Source organism: Amphiura filiformis, chromosome 12 (genome assembly GCF_039555335.1).
Source record: "Amphiura filiformis chromosome 12, Afil_fr2py, whole genome shotgun sequence".
NCBI lineage: Eukaryota > Metazoa > Echinodermata > Ophiuroidea > Amphilepidida > Amphiuridae > Amphiura > Amphiura filiformis.
In genome coordinates this window covers 8,765,114-8,785,315 of record NC_092639.1, presented here as the reverse complement: position 1 = coordinate 8,785,315, position 20,202 = coordinate 8,765,114, and the positions used below count along the sequence as shown (strand labels likewise).

The 20,202-nt window shown below is 35.8% G+C and overlaps 1 protein-coding gene across 1 annotated transcript in view; it reads left to right on the top strand.

Annotated features, from left to right (window-relative positions):
• LOC140165746 (oxygen-dependent choline dehydrogenase-like) overlaps nucleotides 1-20,202 on the top strand; it is a 64,690-nt gene that overhangs the window by 9,970 nt on the left and 34,518 nt on the right. Inside the window, exons 2-4 of the mRNA XM_072189064.1 lie at nucleotides 11,411-11,457; nucleotides 13,699-13,827; nucleotides 14,888-15,004. Of these exons, the coding sequence (XP_072045165.1) occupies nucleotides 11,411-11,457; nucleotides 13,699-13,827; nucleotides 14,888-15,004 (293 nt within the window). The remainder of the gene's footprint in view (nucleotides 1-11,410; nucleotides 11,458-13,698; nucleotides 13,828-14,887; nucleotides 15,005-20,202) is intronic.

The window sequence follows — 20,202 nt, the reverse complement described above, 5'->3', positions numbered from 1 at the left end:
TAGTTGCTAGAGAGCATTTGGCTAGTTAAATCCATGATGCTGAATGGATCGCATGTAGCAGACTTGTAAAGTCTCTCTCAAATCCCAACTCTCGAGACAAAAATCCCAAATTACTCGACTCGAGACTCGATGCTTCAATGGCTAACTTGAATCAATACTCCAGTATACTTGGACGCGACTGTAAATCTTGTTATTAACTAAGAAATAAGATAAATACAAATGAGAATATGCGATTTGACAAATGGGTGTGGTCGTTTCTTGTTACTCGGAAAGTAGGATCCAGTCTCCTGGTCTGTGGAGACTTCAGTTGTCTTGCTTACTTGATATGTTACCTCCCAATTCAATCACAAGAATTAATCTGTGAACTCCTGCTATAGTCTAATTAATTTTTCCTTACGCTCCTCATACTTAAAATCAGGGGTCTGCTTCGATAAAGGCCCCTTTGCTTTTTCTTACCCTTCTCTGCTGTATAACACGAGTAGACGGTAACACATAATTAAAGATCCAGTGGAAAAAGATCAAGTACAATTTTGGCGAAATTGAGTTATTGGTCTTTAGGGTCAGACCTTTTTCTCGAAATTTTGGCCGATTTAACTCCTATAATTACGGGTTATATTAATTATCTTCCTAACCACAAAATGTCCAAAAGGGCTGGTTAAAATGGTATATGGAACTGTATAGTATACAGCTTCGTTAAAACATGTAAAATAAGAGAGAAATCAAATTGCCCGATATACGAAATCTTACAATTCAAAGCCCCGTTTTACAAACCAATTAAAGCAGAAAATTGCTGAAATAAATTAGCCTTCGGTACTTTATCAAATCAAAATGTTAATTTTGACAGTTTTGGGTCAGTGTCTCCTCCGATGCACGATGTTTTCCAAATTCTATTGCACAGGCTGGTGCTTTTCCAATTTGAAGATTATTCCCGAGGCCTATTAATTATAAAAGCGGGTGGTTAAATAGTTGGCTGCCGGATGGATCGTATACAAATGTAAAGATTCGATTCGACCCAATATTTTAGGACTCGTTACTCAACTCAAGTCTCTCTCAAATCCCGAATGACTCGAAATCTAACTTTAGGACTCGAGACTCCACGACGCTTCAATGACTAACTAGACTCGAGACTCTAGTAACTTGGACTCGACCGTAAATCTTGTGACTCGACCGTTTGACTTGACTTGTATTAAATAAGAATTAAGATAAATACAAAGACGAATATGATATGCGATTTGACAAATGGGATGGGTCGTTTCTTGTTGCCCCGAAAATAGGATTCAGTCTCCTTCAGTTGTCTTACTTGATAGGTTACCTCAGAGTCAATCAAAGAAAGAGTCTGTGAACTTCTGGTTAATCTTGATTCACAATAATTTATTTTCTTTATGGCGGAATCAACCCACACTTCCTCACACTCGGGTGCTTGGGTCTTGACTGATTGACCTTTATCGATCCCACCTTTTTGTTCGAGCCAAATCACTTAGCCAATCAGATTTATCGACCTCTAAATTTTAAATGGCATGTATGGCAACTCAAAATATCAGAAAATAACATAACATTACTGAAACTCAATCACCCGTCGCTACCGACTGAAAGCGAAAAAGAAGCGGGTCTGGGTACGGAAGCAAGATGAGACCTGTTCTTGAAGACAAAGAACCAATCCCGCATGATATCATGTCTGTATCCGTATTTTTTTAAATGATGTTGACATCATTAAATTTTATGTATGTGACATTAACATTTTGATGATAATTACCGTGCAATTTGATGCTGAACATTTCCACATCATTTCGGAAAGTAATCTCGTTTTTCATGAATTTCAACAATACCTGTTCATTTGCCATATTTGCATCTCCCAACTCGACGACTTATATATTGTTGATACCTTTATCATGTTTATAGCTTGAACATAATTGTGAAATGCATGCAATGAAATTACCCGAGACAAATGTAGGCAACTTGATTGGGAAATGATTTAGGATGTAATCGAGTGTAGATTAGCCATACATCATCATCTATCCATAGACTATGTAAACTATGATCTCTCGTCGCACCGAAATAGTATTATAACTTAAAGAAATATACATATTACTCTCGTGATATGTAAGAGATTCATTTTCTAGCGAGTGTAATGCACATTTCGTTTCTAAGGAGCCATGAAATTGAGCTGATTTGGTGTCTAATATTATTTTGTAAAGTGTCTTTCCACTATAAGTCACGAACAAAATCGTGTTAATGCGTTAATTAACAATGATTTTGAGTTACAATATTACTACATAATAGTTCTAGGTATTTATTGAAAAATTGACATCGAAGGTTAACTACTTCGGTGACATCTTGATCACTCCGACTGATAGTTATACTACGCTGTAGTGTAATTTATTTTCCTTCACTTTTTGTTGCAGCCTTCTTAGCCGTTATTCACGACAGGACCCACCCCAAAAGCCACCTTAACATAACATAACATAACAACGGCGCTTGATATAGCGCAATACCAAAAATATGAACATTGCGCTTTACAAATATATACAGAAATAACAACAGCAAAATACATTAGAAAATATACGTTTTAATACCCTTTTTAAAAGATTCAACTGTGAAAGCAGTGCGAAGTGCAGCCGGTAACTGGTTCCAGAGGGTTGGACCAGACACACTAAATGAACCATCACCAATTTTTCTCTTACTCCTGGGGATGACAAGGCGAGTAATATCAAGCTCAGAGCGAAGGCCCTTCCTAGGTGGAATGTAGGTAGCGATGTAGTCAGTGAGATATATCGGTGATAGTCCATTTAGCACTTTGAATACGTGAAGAATAATATTAAATCGAATTCGTTTATCAACCGGTAACCAGTGAAGCGAGTTTAACAAAGGAGATGTAGAATGACGGCGCGGAACTTGATAAACTATGCGAGCCGCCCGATTTTGTAGGCGCTGTAGACTTTTACGTTGCATCCAAACAGGAGTGCACCTTTACGCCCCTCGTACTTAAAAATCAGGGGTCCGCCTCTATAAGGACACCAGTTTCGTTGTTGCCTTGACATGGCCCTTTCCCGTAGGCGGTATTCCACGTATTACATTCTTCCTAATCAATATTATTGTCTAAAAGGCCCGGTTAAAATGGTATATTGAACTGTCTGCAGCTCCAGTGGAAGAAGGATTCTAGTGCAATTTTGGCGAAATTCAGTTATTGGTCTTTGTGGTGAGACTTTTTTCTCCAAATTTTGGCCGATTTAACCCCTTAGGGGATAAATTAGGGGTCACATTATTTTTTCCTAACTTCCTAACCAATAAATGTTCAAAAGGGCAGGTTAAAATGGTATATGGAACAGTATGCAGCTTCGTTCAGAGAGAAATCAAATCATCTGATATACGAATTCCTACAATTCAAAACCCCATGAGGGCACGGTGGCTCAGTGGTTACGGCCTTGGACTCATAATCTGAGAGCTTGCTCGACGTAGTGCGTGGGTTCGATTCCCCGTCCCACCACCGTGTTGCGCCCTTGGGCAAGGCGCTTTGCCTCGCTTGCCTCACCCCACCCAGGTGCAATGGGAAGCTGTTAGGGGTAGTCACAGTCGTTGTACTGATGGACCCTGCAAACGTGGTTCCGACATATTCTAATGACGGCGGAATAAATGTAAAGCGCTTAGAGGCTGTTTACGGCATAAAGCGCTATATAAATGTCTACATTTATTTTTTTTAATTTATTTTACAAACCAAAATTTTTATTTCAAGTACTTTTTATTTCAAATTCGAGGCCTATTATAAAAAAAAAAGCGGGATGTTTAAATTGCTTAAACTCTGGGGCGTCCTATTTTGACTTTTTAACCCTAGAATTAATGAGCCATATTTTGTAACATGGACTACGAAAGTGTTACAACCTTCCCTAATTTTCAATTATAAACATAATATACCGTTATCTTAATACTAATTACGGCGTGTCCGTCCGTCCGTCCTCTGTCCGCGCGCTATCGCGTTCGCGTCCGCGCGTTTCGCGTTCACACGGTGCACTACGCGGTGCACTATCGCGTGCTCGCGGTGCGCTATCGCGGAGTATCAACGGGAGTGTGCGCGGAGTACAGTGCGCGCATCGGAAAAGCATTACAGTGTGACTAACACAAAGTGCATCTCATCGGACCAATAATTATAGGCCTTATTTTCAACACATATTTCAACACCGAACACGTGCACACACCAAACACGTGCATGTAGGCCTATTTCAGCAGAACATGACTATTTCCGGAAGGCCTATGAACATTTTTAAAACGTTTTTGTGTTTGCTGGGTATAACCCGGGTTAACATTTTTCCCGATTGATTTCATTACTTTAGTAACGGCCTACATCCAATCTAGATACTAATTTCGGGGTATTTTAGGGGTCCTCCAACGTAGTAGCAGGACACTCAGAACTTGGAAGAGGCGAACAATGGCCGGTTTCCAGATTATGGTACCGAAATAAGCGTCACAGCTACAAAACAGAGTTGTGTCAAGTTGGATCTTGATCATTGAGAGACGGCGAGGTAACGGGTGTTGGGCAATTAGAGATAGGCCTATTACGAGAACCGCACAACCCGAGAACCGCGAAATCTAGTATTTTATACTAATGTATAGCTATGGGTCTCCTCTATCCAGTGATACCAAGCAACCCTTACTGGTACAACCCCCCCTCCCCACTCTTCGTAGTACTAGGGGTTTTTTTTAATTCTGATTTAAACTATTCTCTGGAGTATGCATGAGGTGTCAGTGGAGCGGGAACATACTAGTTTAATTCAAAGTTTCAAGGAACAGTCCATAACGTTTCAAGGTCAGGCCATTTAAAAGTTATTAACGGTCAGACATGTTAAATTAGTGTCAGAAATTAGTGTTCAAAATAGCTTAGGTATGTAATAATATTTAAGCTGCTTATTTCATTAGGTACACTGAGGTAACACTTCCCTTGACCATTATTTGCAAATGCTTCTGAATTAAATTGTATAGTGGCGCCTATTGTTTTAATAATTCAATTGAATAATTTAAGCCTGTCATAATTATATGTAGGATTGCATGTTAACATCATTTTAATTTAAATAGAGCGCTTGACGCACAAATTGATTGAATTCATTATACAATGTCAATACCATCTCTAAAGTGACTATTGGTTTGTATAATAAAAGGTAATTCGTTGTTGGATTAAAAATGCGGAATATAGATTGCGGAAGTTTTGCTAACCTCTAACATTTGTTTAAACGATGTAACGGACAAACACGAAATCAAAGTAATTTTGCATACCCGGCAACGTTGATAATAATAATAATAATAATAATAATAATAATAATAATAATAATAATAATAATAATAATAATAATAATAAAATGTAAAAGCGCATAATACTGAAGTTACTATGCGCTGAAATTCTTTTTATCATTGATATTTAATTTCATAGATGAAAATAAGAACAATAATTATTTTACTTCAACTTTAGTTTATCGGTTCTTACGATATTTGTAAAAGTACCAACTTATACCAACATACGCAATAACGATACAAAAGCAATGTACTTCCCAATAGTCATCATCATCAATGTAATCACTAAATCTGAGTGCAAAATACAACTTTGCCAAATCGGAGCCAACTTCACATTATTTGGTCGGTTGATCACTATAACACTAGCAGCTGTAATGGCCTTATTTTCAACTGTCTAATGACATATGGAGTACAGATATTGTACCCAAGACATCAACAGATCATTCTAGTGCAGATATATGGCCACGCGTTTTGAACTCGCCACCCAAAAAGGGTGGTGGTGTTACGTATTTTCAAATTGTGATCTGTTCAATTCATCATAGCTCGGCTAAACATTTAAAAGCTAAATAATACCACTAAATAACCTGTAAATATGAACAATATAGCTTTTCAACTAACGAAGCTGTGGTCGATTGAATTGCGAGCAGTCAGGGTGGTGGAGGGGGGGAAGCGGAGGGGGGGGAAGCGGTACACACAAACTCTATGGGAACGCGACGTTTCACGTGTGTAACTTGAATAAATTCACTGCTACAGGGGCTATAAACTTTGTTTTGGTCTTAATTTACAGCTAAACAATTCTGCTAATTGTTTTTAATCATTTTGAACTCTTAATGATTGGTTTAGTCTATAAAATTCAAACTTTTACGTACAAAACCACCCGTTTTCATATTAAACACTGTAGAAAGTAATGCGGATGTCTTCAAAATCTAAAAGTTGCTGTAAAAATTTTATTACTTAACCTATCATAGTCAAAGTATACATTTTCTGATAGGAAATTTGATGAGGAATCTAAATATGGACTTACTTTTCCTGTATGGGTTAGGGGTAAAATGATTCAGTTCAAAATATAATGAATTGTAAAAAATTCTAACCTACTTTGGGACACCCTGTATTCCGAGATTACCAAACAGCTGTGATTTTTTTATCTTCCAAAGTCTGTAGGCTCCCCCTATCCTCTAACTAAATAGATGTTATTTACTTTCAGTTTATTACTGCAAGTTAGTAATAAGCAATGCATTAAGTAACCCTTTTTGCATCCGGAATTTTTTTATTCCACCCTGTATAACTTCAAGGTCACCCTGTATAATGAGTTGGAATATGTATTGTTACATTCCTTAAGCCTTTAGCTTTCCAAAAATGTATACTTTTGCTAGTTTAGGGTTGATAATTGTGGAGATATTCTAATTTGAAACTCGATTGGTGTAAAAATTCATATATTTGCGATGTAACGCTACGGGTGGCGAGCTCAAAACACATGGCCATATAGTGTATTTGAATGAAATGTGTCCTGGCATTGTGTCATGTTTGAGGTCCTGGTGTAAACAAACTACTAAGCAGCTGAACGACAAAGCAACACTATAAAAAGACTTTTAAGTCTTTTAAGTCACACTTTAAAGTGTGAAAAACAAAACGAGATTATAAGGCGAATGGGACAAACAAGTGTTAAGTGCGGCGGCAGAGTAGTTTTCCATCCCAAGGAACTCCTTATTATGGTTATTCATAGTACCATTATTTATTATTCAATTTGTAGAAGCTGCAATGTCAGAAAAAAGTGTTCGAACACTTGAAAGGCCTTATTGGAAATAGTTCCCCTTCTACCCCCGTACAATGTTGGCATACCCAATATGCTCATCTTCACATATCTTCTCCCAACATTGATTGGTGGGGAAAGGGGAGGGGATATGCTTAAGATGAACATTGAGAGAACTATTATAAATCTTAGTTTCCAGTGACTCATATAGCGTGCGCACTATACTAAGATGAACATGGGAATTACAGTGGGTGTTCGAACACATTTTTTCCGGGATTGTGGGTCACAAACTCATAGACATAATCCAATTTAGTGCATGTAAAATGCGCAGCAATGACATTGTCTAGCATTTAGTTTAGTGGTTCAATCTGAGAAGTACTGGAAGCAATGGCTGAAATACAGACCATCTGTGTCATGTTCTTCTTTATTTTCAGAAAACATAAATCAAGCTTGCCAAATAAGTGTTAATACTACATGGGAAATGATTCAAAGAATGATAAAAATATTTCTATTTACTTGCTATTTTCATTTGTGTAAGGCAGGTATAGGTGTTAAGTTAAAGTTTGATCGAATTTGGTCACATTTAGTAATCTGAAATTATTAAATTTCGAGAATTAATTAGTACCTGAAATGAATAATTTGAATGTGAGCATCACAGAGTACTACAGAGCGCATACTACCAGTCAAAGTCTCCGCATCATCCGATAATGAGGGCCGATTGTTCCATGAAATGCGACAGGCGAGACTGCTACGCAATTTCCGCGTATTTTCATGGTCTATCGCGTAATCGCGAAAGCACGCAACGCTCTATCGCGTACATAGGCGTAGATCCCGGGGGATGGGGGGATTCCCCCCCAATATTTTACCAGGGGGATGCTCCATACAATCATCCCCCCAATGTTGACGCCTGAATATGGGTTTCTGCTCAAATTAACCTCATATTTGCCCATTTTAGCCCATTTTAGCCCCAAAAGTGCAAATTTTCGCGCGCTTCGCGAGCATTTATTCCGCTTTTGCACCATATTTCATCAGTTTAGCTCCAAAATACAAAATTTTTCGCGCGCATTTGCACCATGAACTTATTCTGTCGTCAAAAAGTACTGCATTCATTATATTACCAATAATTTTTCCAACCCCATCGCCCCCAATGTCAAAAAGAAATCTACGCCACTGATCGCGTATACGCTGAGGCACGCAGCGCTGGCGTGATTGTTTGACACGGCACGATCGAACAACCGGCCCTCATGAATATGCGAGAACTCACCGCATGCAATACACGGGGACTTTGACTGGTGGTACTTTCTCTGTTTCCTCTCTCCTTTTGTGGTTAGCATACACTGCAAACCATGTACCATACGAATGTATCGTTACATTTAAATAACAGAAAATTTCTTAAAGGAACCAACACGCAATAAGACCATTAACTCTTAAAAGAGTTCAATGGAGAGGTCGAATTTGTTCTGCGCATTTTGATATCTTACTTGTCACAATGTCCTTCAATTTGTATCAATGTACTGTATAGGATAGGCTCTCCGTGTTTGCTATATACGCTTGTTAAATGAATGGTGTTGAATGGTGTTGAACTACCATTAGACAGTTGGAAATAAGGTCATTACGGTTGCTAGTGTTTAGGTGATCGAGTGGCCAAAGAATGTGAGGTTGGCTCCGATTTGGCAAAGTTAAAGGCTGCCAAGATGTTAAACTACGACGCTTTTTTGGCTAAACCATGATATTGTTTTATACATTAAATCAGTAGATCAGGAAACCTTCAAAATAATTTTTTTAAAGGGATTCAAAATGGGACTTTCCACACATAGCTACATCTTTTTATTGTAATTTTACAATTACCACTGTATTCCAGTTAAGGAAACTGGGTCGTTAAATGAATCAATGGTTTTTGCGTAAATGCGTTAAAATTCGTATTTGTTATGTAGCAGAACATGAAGCGTCCACAAGAATCTAAAATCAAAAATGAAAGCTCAGTAGATTTTCCATTCCAGGGAACCCTTTCAATTAATATTTTACAATTTGTCACTACAGATGATGAGCTGAATAATTAGGCACAAGTTGAATATCCGGGGACTTTTGATGTGTTCTTTATATGCTCTTTCTGAAATGAATGGTGATTAAATGGATTCTGTTGCAATTAGTGGTGGGTTTACCCCATATGTTTCTTACTGGGCTATATTGGAAAACCCAAGTCATTGACATAATCCAATTTAGTGCATGTAAAATGCGCAGGAATTTTTACACTGTCTTGCATTTTAGTGTAGTGATTCAATCTGAGAAGGAATGTGAGGTTGGCTCCGATTTGGCAAAGTTAAAGGCTGCCAAGATGTTAAACTACGTCGCTATTTTTGCTAAACCATGATATCGTTTTATACATTAAAACAATTTACCGATTGTATTTGATATTAGAATGGGATGACAACAATACTTTCGCTTAAAATTGCTTCATGCATATTTACAAATTAGCCCATTTCTAGGTTCAATGCATTAAGGTGTTTTTCTAGCGCTATAAGAATCTAAAAACGAGCGAAGTAATTTGCCTATTTCTGCAAGGCAAGACATGTTTAATGCTCTCACCTGCACCATTCTTGCGCTGTCGATATAGAGCGGGGTCAATTAGTTCATGACATAAACAATTAATGGATACAGGGTTAAATGCATCAAACTGGATGCAAAGATTCCTAGCATTTTGTTGCGTCAATGTTATGTAGTGAATTCAGATTAGACTTGACATGAAGAAAAAGTGGTTCGTGACTTCATGCGAGAGCAAATAATGAAGCATTAATCAGAGTTAAAAACTAGCAATGCAGGTTAATTGCCATCCTCTGGCAACTCCTATTGGTAAACTATTCAAAAGCAGATAAAGCTAGGGCGTTATAGACATTGACATAAACAATTGTGCCAGCAACAGCAAAGTACATTCATTTGTTCTGTTTCAGAATGAGATTAGCAGATCAGGAAACCGTCAAAAGAATCAAAAATGAAAGCAAAGCGGACTTTCAATACATAGAAACTCCTTTCATTTTAATTTTACAATTATCATTGCATTGCAGTTAAAGAAACTGGGTCGCTGTTTTGCGCTTCGAAGTATAGCAGCACACGAAGCGTTCACAAGAATAAAGAATACAAGCACAGTTGATTTTCCATTCCTGGGAACCCTTTCAATTAATATTTTACAACTGCAGATGAAGAGCTGAATAATTTAAGCCATCGACATAAACAACGTCAAAATTAGTAAAAACATACTTAGTTTTTGTTATTTGAATGAAAAGATAACCGGTTATGAAGAATTAACAAGAATTCAAATTGAGAAGCATAGTGGTTTTCAAATCCCTGACATTTCCTAATTATTTACATTTGCACACATTTTCGTTGTTGCTATACCCTAAGTGATGCATTAATTTGTATTAACAATGAAATATCAAGTTGATTTAAATTAAAATCTAGTCAACTGGACTTACTATTTATTGACTGGCGACGTTTCACATCCTATCCTGGATGCTTCCTCAAGCCGTCTGATTTTTCGGCGGCGATTGGTCAGTGACCCGTGACGGGGTCACAGAACTGAAACGTCGAGGGATCTTTTGGATAGCAGAACTGTAGATTTTAATTTTAATTTTTATTTTAAGATTAAATTTTAATTTAATTTTAATTTTAATTTAATTTTAAGATTAGATTTTAATTTAAATCAACTTGATATTTTATATACCTGGATGACTGAGAATATACGCAAATATTAACAATGAACTTAATGTAAAACTCACTATTATGCTATTGTAGTGAGCAATGACGACAAATCAACCAATAAGCAAATTAATTTTCCTACTTCGATAACACTTACGCTTATCTACTCCAATCATTTCCATTCCCAAGTGTAAAGCTGGGTCACGAAGTCATTTAGAGAGCTTGGGTCAATAAAGGTCTGTTTCTGGTCAATATGGCTCCATGTAAATATAAGGCATTAAGTGGGCAATAACAGATTCTCTGTACCAAATATTTTTGCCTTCCTGATCCACCAAATACGATCAAAGAGCATATAAATAGGCCTACTTAGTATGCCAATTTGATCATAGCTCCATGCTTATTTTGTTCACAAAACATAGCAATTCGTTCAATAATGTATTAATGGTGCTCGCGTTTATGTAAGTCCCAGTTCCCGAATTCGACTATCTCACTCGCATAAAAATAAATTTTTGCCATTTTTGTGGTTTGACGATTTTTTGTTATTATCAACACATACAAGCTTGTTCCTAAAGTGCCCAAACTTTTTGGTTAACGAATTGTCCCTTTAATATGGAAACATGATACTATAGCAGTAGTTTTCTACCCTGTACGCCCTATCATTAACACTATCATCATTTCTCATTTGTGCAGGTGTAGAGCTGGGCCACGAAGTCATTGACATAAACAATGGACTCAATGTAAGTTTCTATCAACACATAGTAATCGTTCAGAGCCCGTAACACATCCAATCTTATGGTTATGGCTCTTTAAATTACTTACATAGCGCGAGTAAAGGACTGTGTTATATAGGAAAGCATTCTGTACAGTATATTGTGCTCAACAACGCCCCCATAAGACATCGTTATGTGTTGGTTTAATGCCTTAACCATGATTAGCAGAATAAGTCGATCAAAAGGCTATTATTTTCTGGTCCAAATACAATGCACTTACTGTGAACGAGTCGATAACAACTGTTATCTTTTACACCACTTGATGAAGACTGATACAAGAACTGGTAATTCAATCACAACTTGACTTTCTATCGAAGGACTTGGTGTTGTTAGTTGATTCAAGGAGGTTATAAAGATAAGGAAGAGAAAGGCACCACTATGAACAGAGATGATGGTCAATATCAATCCCTGATATCAATATTCTCACGTTTGTGATGAGCTGCTACATCTATGACATCTTGTGTCACAGAATCCAACAGGAAAAATAATCAACTAGCAGCACCAAATCGAAATTAAAATTTGTGAATAAAGATAACAGTCGTTATCGAAATCAAACGTATACACATGTGCAGATGTACTTTTCTTTTGATCAGAAAATATGAACCTTTTGCTTGATCTTGATGTGTTGGGTCTCTTTTATAATGATACGTACGTGCCTTGTAAAACCCCAATGTTCTTCCATTCAATTTATTTCAATTATCGCTATGTTTTGTTTTCTTTCTTTCCTCCTTTCCTTACTTCTTTCTTTCCTCCTTTCCTTACTTCTTTCTTTCCTAAGTTTCCTTCCTTCTTTCCTTCCTTCTTTCCTTCCTTCTTTCCTAAATTTCCTTCCTTCTTTCCTTCCTTCCTTCTTTTCTTCCTCACGGTTGTTTGATGCGATCATTATATAATGTTCAATTCTAGTCGTGGATAATACCAACAGCTATCATACTAATTATACTAATATTCACATACAGTATATTTTTTGTTACTATTTTTAGCATAGATTTTCATATCTGTATCAAAATAATAATTCATCCTTTTCTCCTCTTTTTGCGGTAATTTTTATTATATAAACTGTACATTTGTGTGCAAATTGAGGGCGCTATTTACATACATTTTAAATTTTAATTTACCAATTAATATTCCTTACATTTCACGATAAAAAGTTTTTTTGAAATTTCCTTCCCATTTGTTGGTCTTTTTCCTGATGTTCTGATACCATTTATACAAGTGTCTACCCCTTGTAAAGATGCAAACAAGATTTAAGATAAATAGCGCCATCATTGCTCAACTTTACTTTAAAATGGCACAGTTTCCATGCCATCAAACAACCGTGTCCTCCTTTCTTCTTTTTTTCTTTTTTTTCTTTCTTTCTTTCAAATTCTTTCTTTCTTTTCCTTCGTTCGTTCTTTTCTTTCTTTTTGTTAGATTTTCTGATTGTTTTTCTAATGTAAGGATTGCTTTTTGGATGGTGCATAGCTCTAATGGGTCTTGTGCAATCCTATCTGTTAAGTGGATTCACAACTATGTCACCAGCTACTTCATAAAAGTGGGTCATGTTTTTGTTTATATCATGTTGTATGCTTATTGGTCTACTGCTACAGAAACATCCCACGACATAAAACAACCTGATACAGAGGTGATATACAAACAAGCATATCAATGGCACTGTATAAACTCAATATGATGTGCAATTCTTAATAGCAATGTCCCATGTAAGAGTAAATTTGGAATTTTAAACTTTTAAATTTCATCGTTGATACCGGTTACCATGCAATGAATGTATAAAAGGTGAAATAAGCAAAATTTTCGAAAAGCCATCATTTTGACCTGTTTTTAACACTTTGCTTCATTTCTGACGTTCCAAATTCATCCAAAGGCAGCTTTTTTATTTCTTTTACTCGGCAGCTTTATTGCTTGGAACAATCTCCCGGAGAAAAGTTTACAATTTTGAATTATTCTCTGAGATATTGTTTGTATGTCTCTGAAATTATTATCAATAAAATATAAAGTAATTATTTATGATTCAATAGAAAATAACTATTGAGCTTAGATTGGAAGGAAGAACACACTGGAGTATGCATTTTCATGCATTTTCAGCTTGTGATCATGACATCAATTTTGTAACAGAAATACATGAATCATTAGTTCTGATATGCACATAAAAGGACTATTGCCAATTTCACCACGTTTTAATGTTATGATGCGCATATTACATCCATGTAGATTGGATTCGGTGACTTTCCTGCCTTCATCACTGAAGATGGACAACGCTGCAATACATCAAAAGCTTTCCTAGAGTCGGCCAGTGATCGGGACAACTTGACTGTATTAACAGATGCCTTAGTAACAAAGGTTAGATTACTATCTGAATTAAAGTTGATCCAACCAAATCTATTATTAAGTTCTACACTTGCTAGACTGGGCCCCCATATTGGCTTGATAACCCAATTGTGAACAACTGAATAAGTTACGCTTGCGCGTTATCAATATTTACCAACTCCTATTGTTAACTGCCGAATATGATTGGCAAATAGTTCCTTATTCTATTGTTAAGCCTGATTTTGTTTTGTTTTTTGTTGTTGTTTTTGGGTGTTTTTTTAGATTTGTGGGACACAGAATCTTAATCTTAAACACTCAATCTTCTAATAATCCGATCCGTTTACAAGTTTTTAATCCCCCATCTACATGATCTATGTTTATGCAAGCCCACAGTAATATTTCGCCATTTTCAAAAGTTTATCTATAGCTCAAATTGGGTAGACTCTCATTCATCTGGGAATGTTGAAATTGCTATTATTTTGCGACGCGTCGTTGTGACTGAAACCTTCAGTCTTCAGCTGGGTTGTAATGCAAATGGCCGATTGCCATCTATACCGGAAGTTACTGGTTTTCAAGGTCATTTGCATCACGACACAGCTGAAGACTGAAGCTTTCACTCGCAATGTCGCTGGTCAGAGAAGATGAGAAAAGCTTTTTTACTGCATGTTTTACACGTAAAAAATACACACTCATTTTATATATGGACGGTCATTCGAATCAATACAAAACGGCTTTTCTTACCTTTTAATGTTAAGTGTATTATGGTCCATTTAACTTAAGGCGATCTACAGCCAACAATTAAACTACTTTGTGCTATTTTTCAGCATATTAAGCTATGTTATAACGACACATTTTGCAAATGTTCTCCATATTAAAGTAAGCGACGTATTTATAGCTCTCTGAGCTTTTAATATTATATTTCAATATAATTTCTCGATAATAATGCAAGCGACGTATTTAGAGCTCTCTGAGCTTGAATATTATATTTCAGCATCACTGACGAGCTTTTAACTTGAAACCCAACACTGGATTTCCCATTTCTATTGGTCCTAATTTATTTACCTTTAAGTGCCAAATACATTTCTATTTGCAGATCAATATAGAGGGTAAAGCGGCAGTAGGTGTTCAGTTTATGTTCAATGGAAAGGAAGAAATTGTGGCTGGCAATAAGGAAGTGATTGTATGCTGCGGTGCTGTGGGTTCTCCCAAAGTAAGTACGAGCTTAAGTGTTATTCCTTTATAATAATTTACTTGAATTAACAACTTGGTATTTTCGCAACCATTTTGGGGATATTCCCCCGAAACTTCATCTTTAGAAACGTTTCGTTTCTGTGTATTTATTGAAAATACAATAAGATAATGATTGTTAATCAAGTACAACAAACGGCAAAATTACAACAAAGAATATCGCTGAAATTAGTACAATCCTTCAAAGATGTATGAGATAGGTTAGTAGCACACCCACTCAACCAGGAAGATAAAATACCAAATTTTGAACTTATAAATAAAAATAAACCATATTTTGAATGAATATTTACTTCTTTGTTCCCTGCAATATTAAACTGTGATATTAGCAAATTATTTAAAAAGGGACATCTGTAAATTTCCGACATAGTATCAGAAAGGTAAAAGATATATCACTCTGATAAACCCAAAATTCAATTAACCAGAATTAACCAATGCTTGTAAAGATATAAAGGTTTATAGTCTCATTGCTAGTGCTGCATTTGAAAATGCGATTATCTTTTACAAATAATCTCGATTAGTAGGTTACTAGGTTGTGATTTATGTGTATGTTTTTGAAATTGCCTGTCAATATGGATTTGGCAAGTTCAACATTAAACATGATTACATGAATGTTTAATACTCTAGTTTAATGCTGAGCAGTATTCTTGTGGTTGATATGATGTGCACTTTATAATACACAAGTCTTTCTTGATTAAAAATGTATTTTCCAAAACGAAATGCTTCAGTTTTATATTATGCTCAAACACGCTTCTCAACTTGCGCATATAAAGCTATGATCATCCACATAGCTTTGGTTCAAATACCCCGGGGTTATTCATCAAATACTAGCAATTAGAGAGCATTCTTCCCCGAACCCATCAGTATGACATAGCAGTCTTCGTTGAAGATTTGGGGTTTTTTTTTCATAAAATTCTAGGTAACAAAGTTTGAGATTAAAATAAACGGTTGAGCTGCATCGATTGCAATGCGTCTAATGATTCTATTTGAAAATTCTGAATGCACACCAAATGAAGTGTTACGACACTTACATAATTATTGTGCATAACGAATTTGACGATACAGTTCACTGGCGGTTCAAGGATTTGAAAATAAATTGGCAAGTCGAAAGAGGAATGACAGGCTGAATTTATCTCCCACCGCTTCTTTCACTACCATGTCCAATACGCATAAATTACATACATTTTTGTAGATTCCAGAAGTTCTGAAAAAGCATTGTATTTCAAAGATGTAACTCGTTCAAAAAAGCTCACAAATGAGCAGTTTTGGATCAAAGATCTAAAAAAAATGGTGTTTGTCAAATACAGTAGAGTGTAGAGTAGACGGTACTTATAACTTTTATATAATATATATTATTGTGCTTGGTTCTACCTTTAGCTTATACCCAGATTTATCACATCGAGTTCATTCCTCTTTCGGGTAGGCAACATAGTAATGATGATGCATCAGAGAGGTACAAACATGTTTAAAAAACCTTTATATAACAGCACGCCTCGATTCTCTTGTCGTTTTGTTTATCACAATCATCCATCTCATTTTAGAAAGCCGATGATAACTCTAATTAGAAACGTCGCCGAAGATGAAAAAACTACTTTACTTCCGTGCTAAATTTGTCACATCGTTTTAAGCTTATCATCACAATCCTGGTAATGTGTTGGTAAATGTTCGGTTACGTACAATACTTCATCTAGAAGAGACCTCTCAATACCGCCGATAACGCTCGGAGGAAAGATACCTTATATATTAAGGTTTCGGCCAATGAAGGCATGCTGAAATATGATATGGAGCAAAGATACATCCCACTAATAATGAAAACCTTTTTACAACCTAAGATTCGTTAATGTCTATAAAGCAGGTGCAATCAATTCATAAGGAGCACATATAGGTATCGAGAAAATCAATTGTTTCAAATCAAATGCTTTTATTTGGTAAGCATATTTTGTGATTAAAACAACTTATAAACACCACTGAAACGTTGATTAGAAATGTGGGATTGGGGCCACGGTTACCAGCCACAAATATATTTCTTTGTGCCTTTGAGTTCGAGGCAATGCGTTGCCTTTTTTAGGTCTAGGCTTTAAAAATATATCTATGGCATTCCAAGAACAATTTAAGCATGGAATACAAGCTTCAGATCAAAATATCAATATTTTTGTCAAGTCTAATGCTGATATTTGAGATCATCATAAGATATGCGTTCTTATAATTCTCATGAATACAAAATGTCTAGTTTTGCTTTAACTCTTCTTAAAAATTCTTAGAATGCCATAGATAGAATTTTGCAGCCTAGACCCATTGAGCGTAACGCATTGGCCCGGCTCAAGCTCAAAGAAAGGTGTTTTTGGCTATATCAGGGAGGTACGAACATTTGCAGATGCCCCACCTACTCAGTTTTTAGCCTACGTGTAATGTATACATTATTCTTGATTGACAGCAAGTACAAAAAAATATCCGTCAAGTGATTTAGCTTTAATGCCCTTCGGAAGAGAGCGGTCCACAAGTGAGTGATAGTCACTAAAAGTTGCATTCGATTTACACAGGGAATTTTGCAGGCCTTATGCGTTGAGGTTTTGGCCAATGAAGGCAGATGCTGAAATATGATATGGAGCAAAGATACATGTGACATCCCACTAGCAATAAAAACCTTTTTACGACCTCATATTCATAAATGTCTATAATGCAGGTGCAATCAATTCATAAGGAATATGTATCGGGGATATCAGTTGTTTGAATTCAATTGCCTTTCTTTGGTAACAAAAAAGAACTTACGAAACGAAAATTACTACTGAATCGTTGATTACCAATGAGGGATAGGGGCTTACGGTTACCAGCCACAAATAAATTTCTTTGTGCCTTTGGGGTCGAGGCAATGCGTTGCTTTCTATAGGCCTAGCCTTTAACAAATCTGTTTATGGTACTTTAAGAACATTTAAAGCCATATAAAGCATAACTATATGTTTGTATTGAGCCGGGGTATTGAGCAGAATGATGAGAGTACATATTATGTTATGATAATTTCAAATATCGGCATTACACCAGACAAGACAAAAATCTAGGTATTTTGGTATGAAATTCTTCACTGGCTTGTGAGAGTATTTCATATCCGTTCAAAATGTGGCGTTGGTTCTTAATTAGCTATTCATGATTTGCGCATAGTGCCGAATATGTTATCGTCCCTATTATGGCCTATGAAGAAAACCAAGCACAACAACACGGTTACGTTGCCCTTTACAGTCATTATAATATAAAAGGGTAGGTTTCTAGTTGTCTTGGATTTGCCAGTATGCAGTTATAAAGACGATATGTATGGTATAGAAAATTAATATAATGACTATTTTCTCATCTACTGAATAAAAATCAAAAGACTTTATAGTAGCAGATCTGAATTGTACATTGAAACAATAAGATACTATAAATATAAATACGTGATTTTATTGCTTAGAAATCAAAGTTAAAGTAACGCATTTCTCTCTTGAAAAAGAAAAACCACCAACTCGTCGTTTGCATGACTTTATAGTAGCAGATCTGAATTGTACATTGAAACAATAAGATACTATAAATATAAATACGTGATTTTATTGCTTAGAAATCAAAGTTAAAGTAACGCATTTCTCTCTTGAAAAAGAAAACTAATCAAATCGTTGTTTGCATGAAAAATACAACACTAATTTTTTGGGATTCAAAAAATATTATCAAGTACTGGCAAATTAAAAATAGCTCAATCCTAATCATTCATTTCGTACTAACTGGAGATAAAAAATGTTTATTATTTTACTAATTTCTTGGGGAAAAAAGAGCCAAAAACATGCATCTTTTCCAAAAATTAGAATGTATGAATTTAATTAGACTTATTGCAAGTCTTTAGACTTGATTGTCACAACATGTGAAAAATGCCCAAAAATGCACATTTTTTGCCCTTAAGGTGGGACTATACCCCTTGATAAATTTGTGACTATGTTTGCATTTTTCTCAAAATATAATAACACACTGGTAACAAAAGTTATGTATATGCAAGGAACCCGGTTACTACACTGGAATTTCAGTGACTCAAGACAAGTGGTACGTTATTTATGATAAGAAAAGAGGTACTGCTAGAATGTACCTCATTTCGTAACATATATAATGAACCACTTGTATTGAATCACTGACATTCCAGTGTAGTAACTGGATTCCTTGCCCCTATAATATACATAACTTTTGTTACCAGTGTGTAGTTATTTCTTGAGAAAAATGCCAAATTAGTCACAAAATTTATCAGGGGGTGTAATACCACCTTAATTCATCAATTTGGCCAAATAGTGGAATTGAACTTTTATTGCCAATTAGAACTAACTAAATGGTTAGGATTTAGCTATGTTTCATTTGGCAAAACAGGATAATATTTTTGTATCCCACAAAATTAGTGCTGCATTTTCTGGGAGTAAAAAGCGTGGTAAACGAGGAAATAAATCTGTCAAAGAGAGTCCAACATAAACAATTTTAGCAGTTTAATTGCTCCGCACGTTTTCTTTCCAGACTAAGATAATACATAATCATTTCCGAATTGGAGTTTCGGCATAAAATCAAATAAAATATATCAACTTATTTTTCTACAAATGTGTTTTATCCAGGAGAAAGACCCGTGTAATAATATTGTGTTACTTGTATTGTCTGCTAGATATATCGACAAGACATCAAAACGGTAAAGTCGAGTTCCTGGGGACATTACGAACACACTTCGATTGGATTTGCTTTACTCATATATATAACTTTATATTTTGCGGCAATTCACACTCAGCTCTTTTGGACACTATTTTTATTGAACCTTTCAATGATGTGATGTGAATTTTATATATTTTCCTTTTCTGGCATTTAATAATTTAGGATGCTCTTTAAAGTCTTCGAGGAATAAGTATATTTATTCTGCCTAGTATACGTTCGGTGGTTTCTGAGTTATAAATACTTTATCTTTTAAAATCCAGTAGTTCTGAAAAGGTAAAACCCTTGTAGCTGGTTATCTAAAATGTAAATGGTTATGTAAAAGTGCTGCAGATCAGATGGCTGCCGTGTGTTACTTACTTCCATTTGACATCATCATCAACATGGTCAATGTTGGAGATTTCTTCGGTACGCGCGGGGTACGCAGCCCTATGGAAATACAAGGGCAGCTTTATAGTACATGAG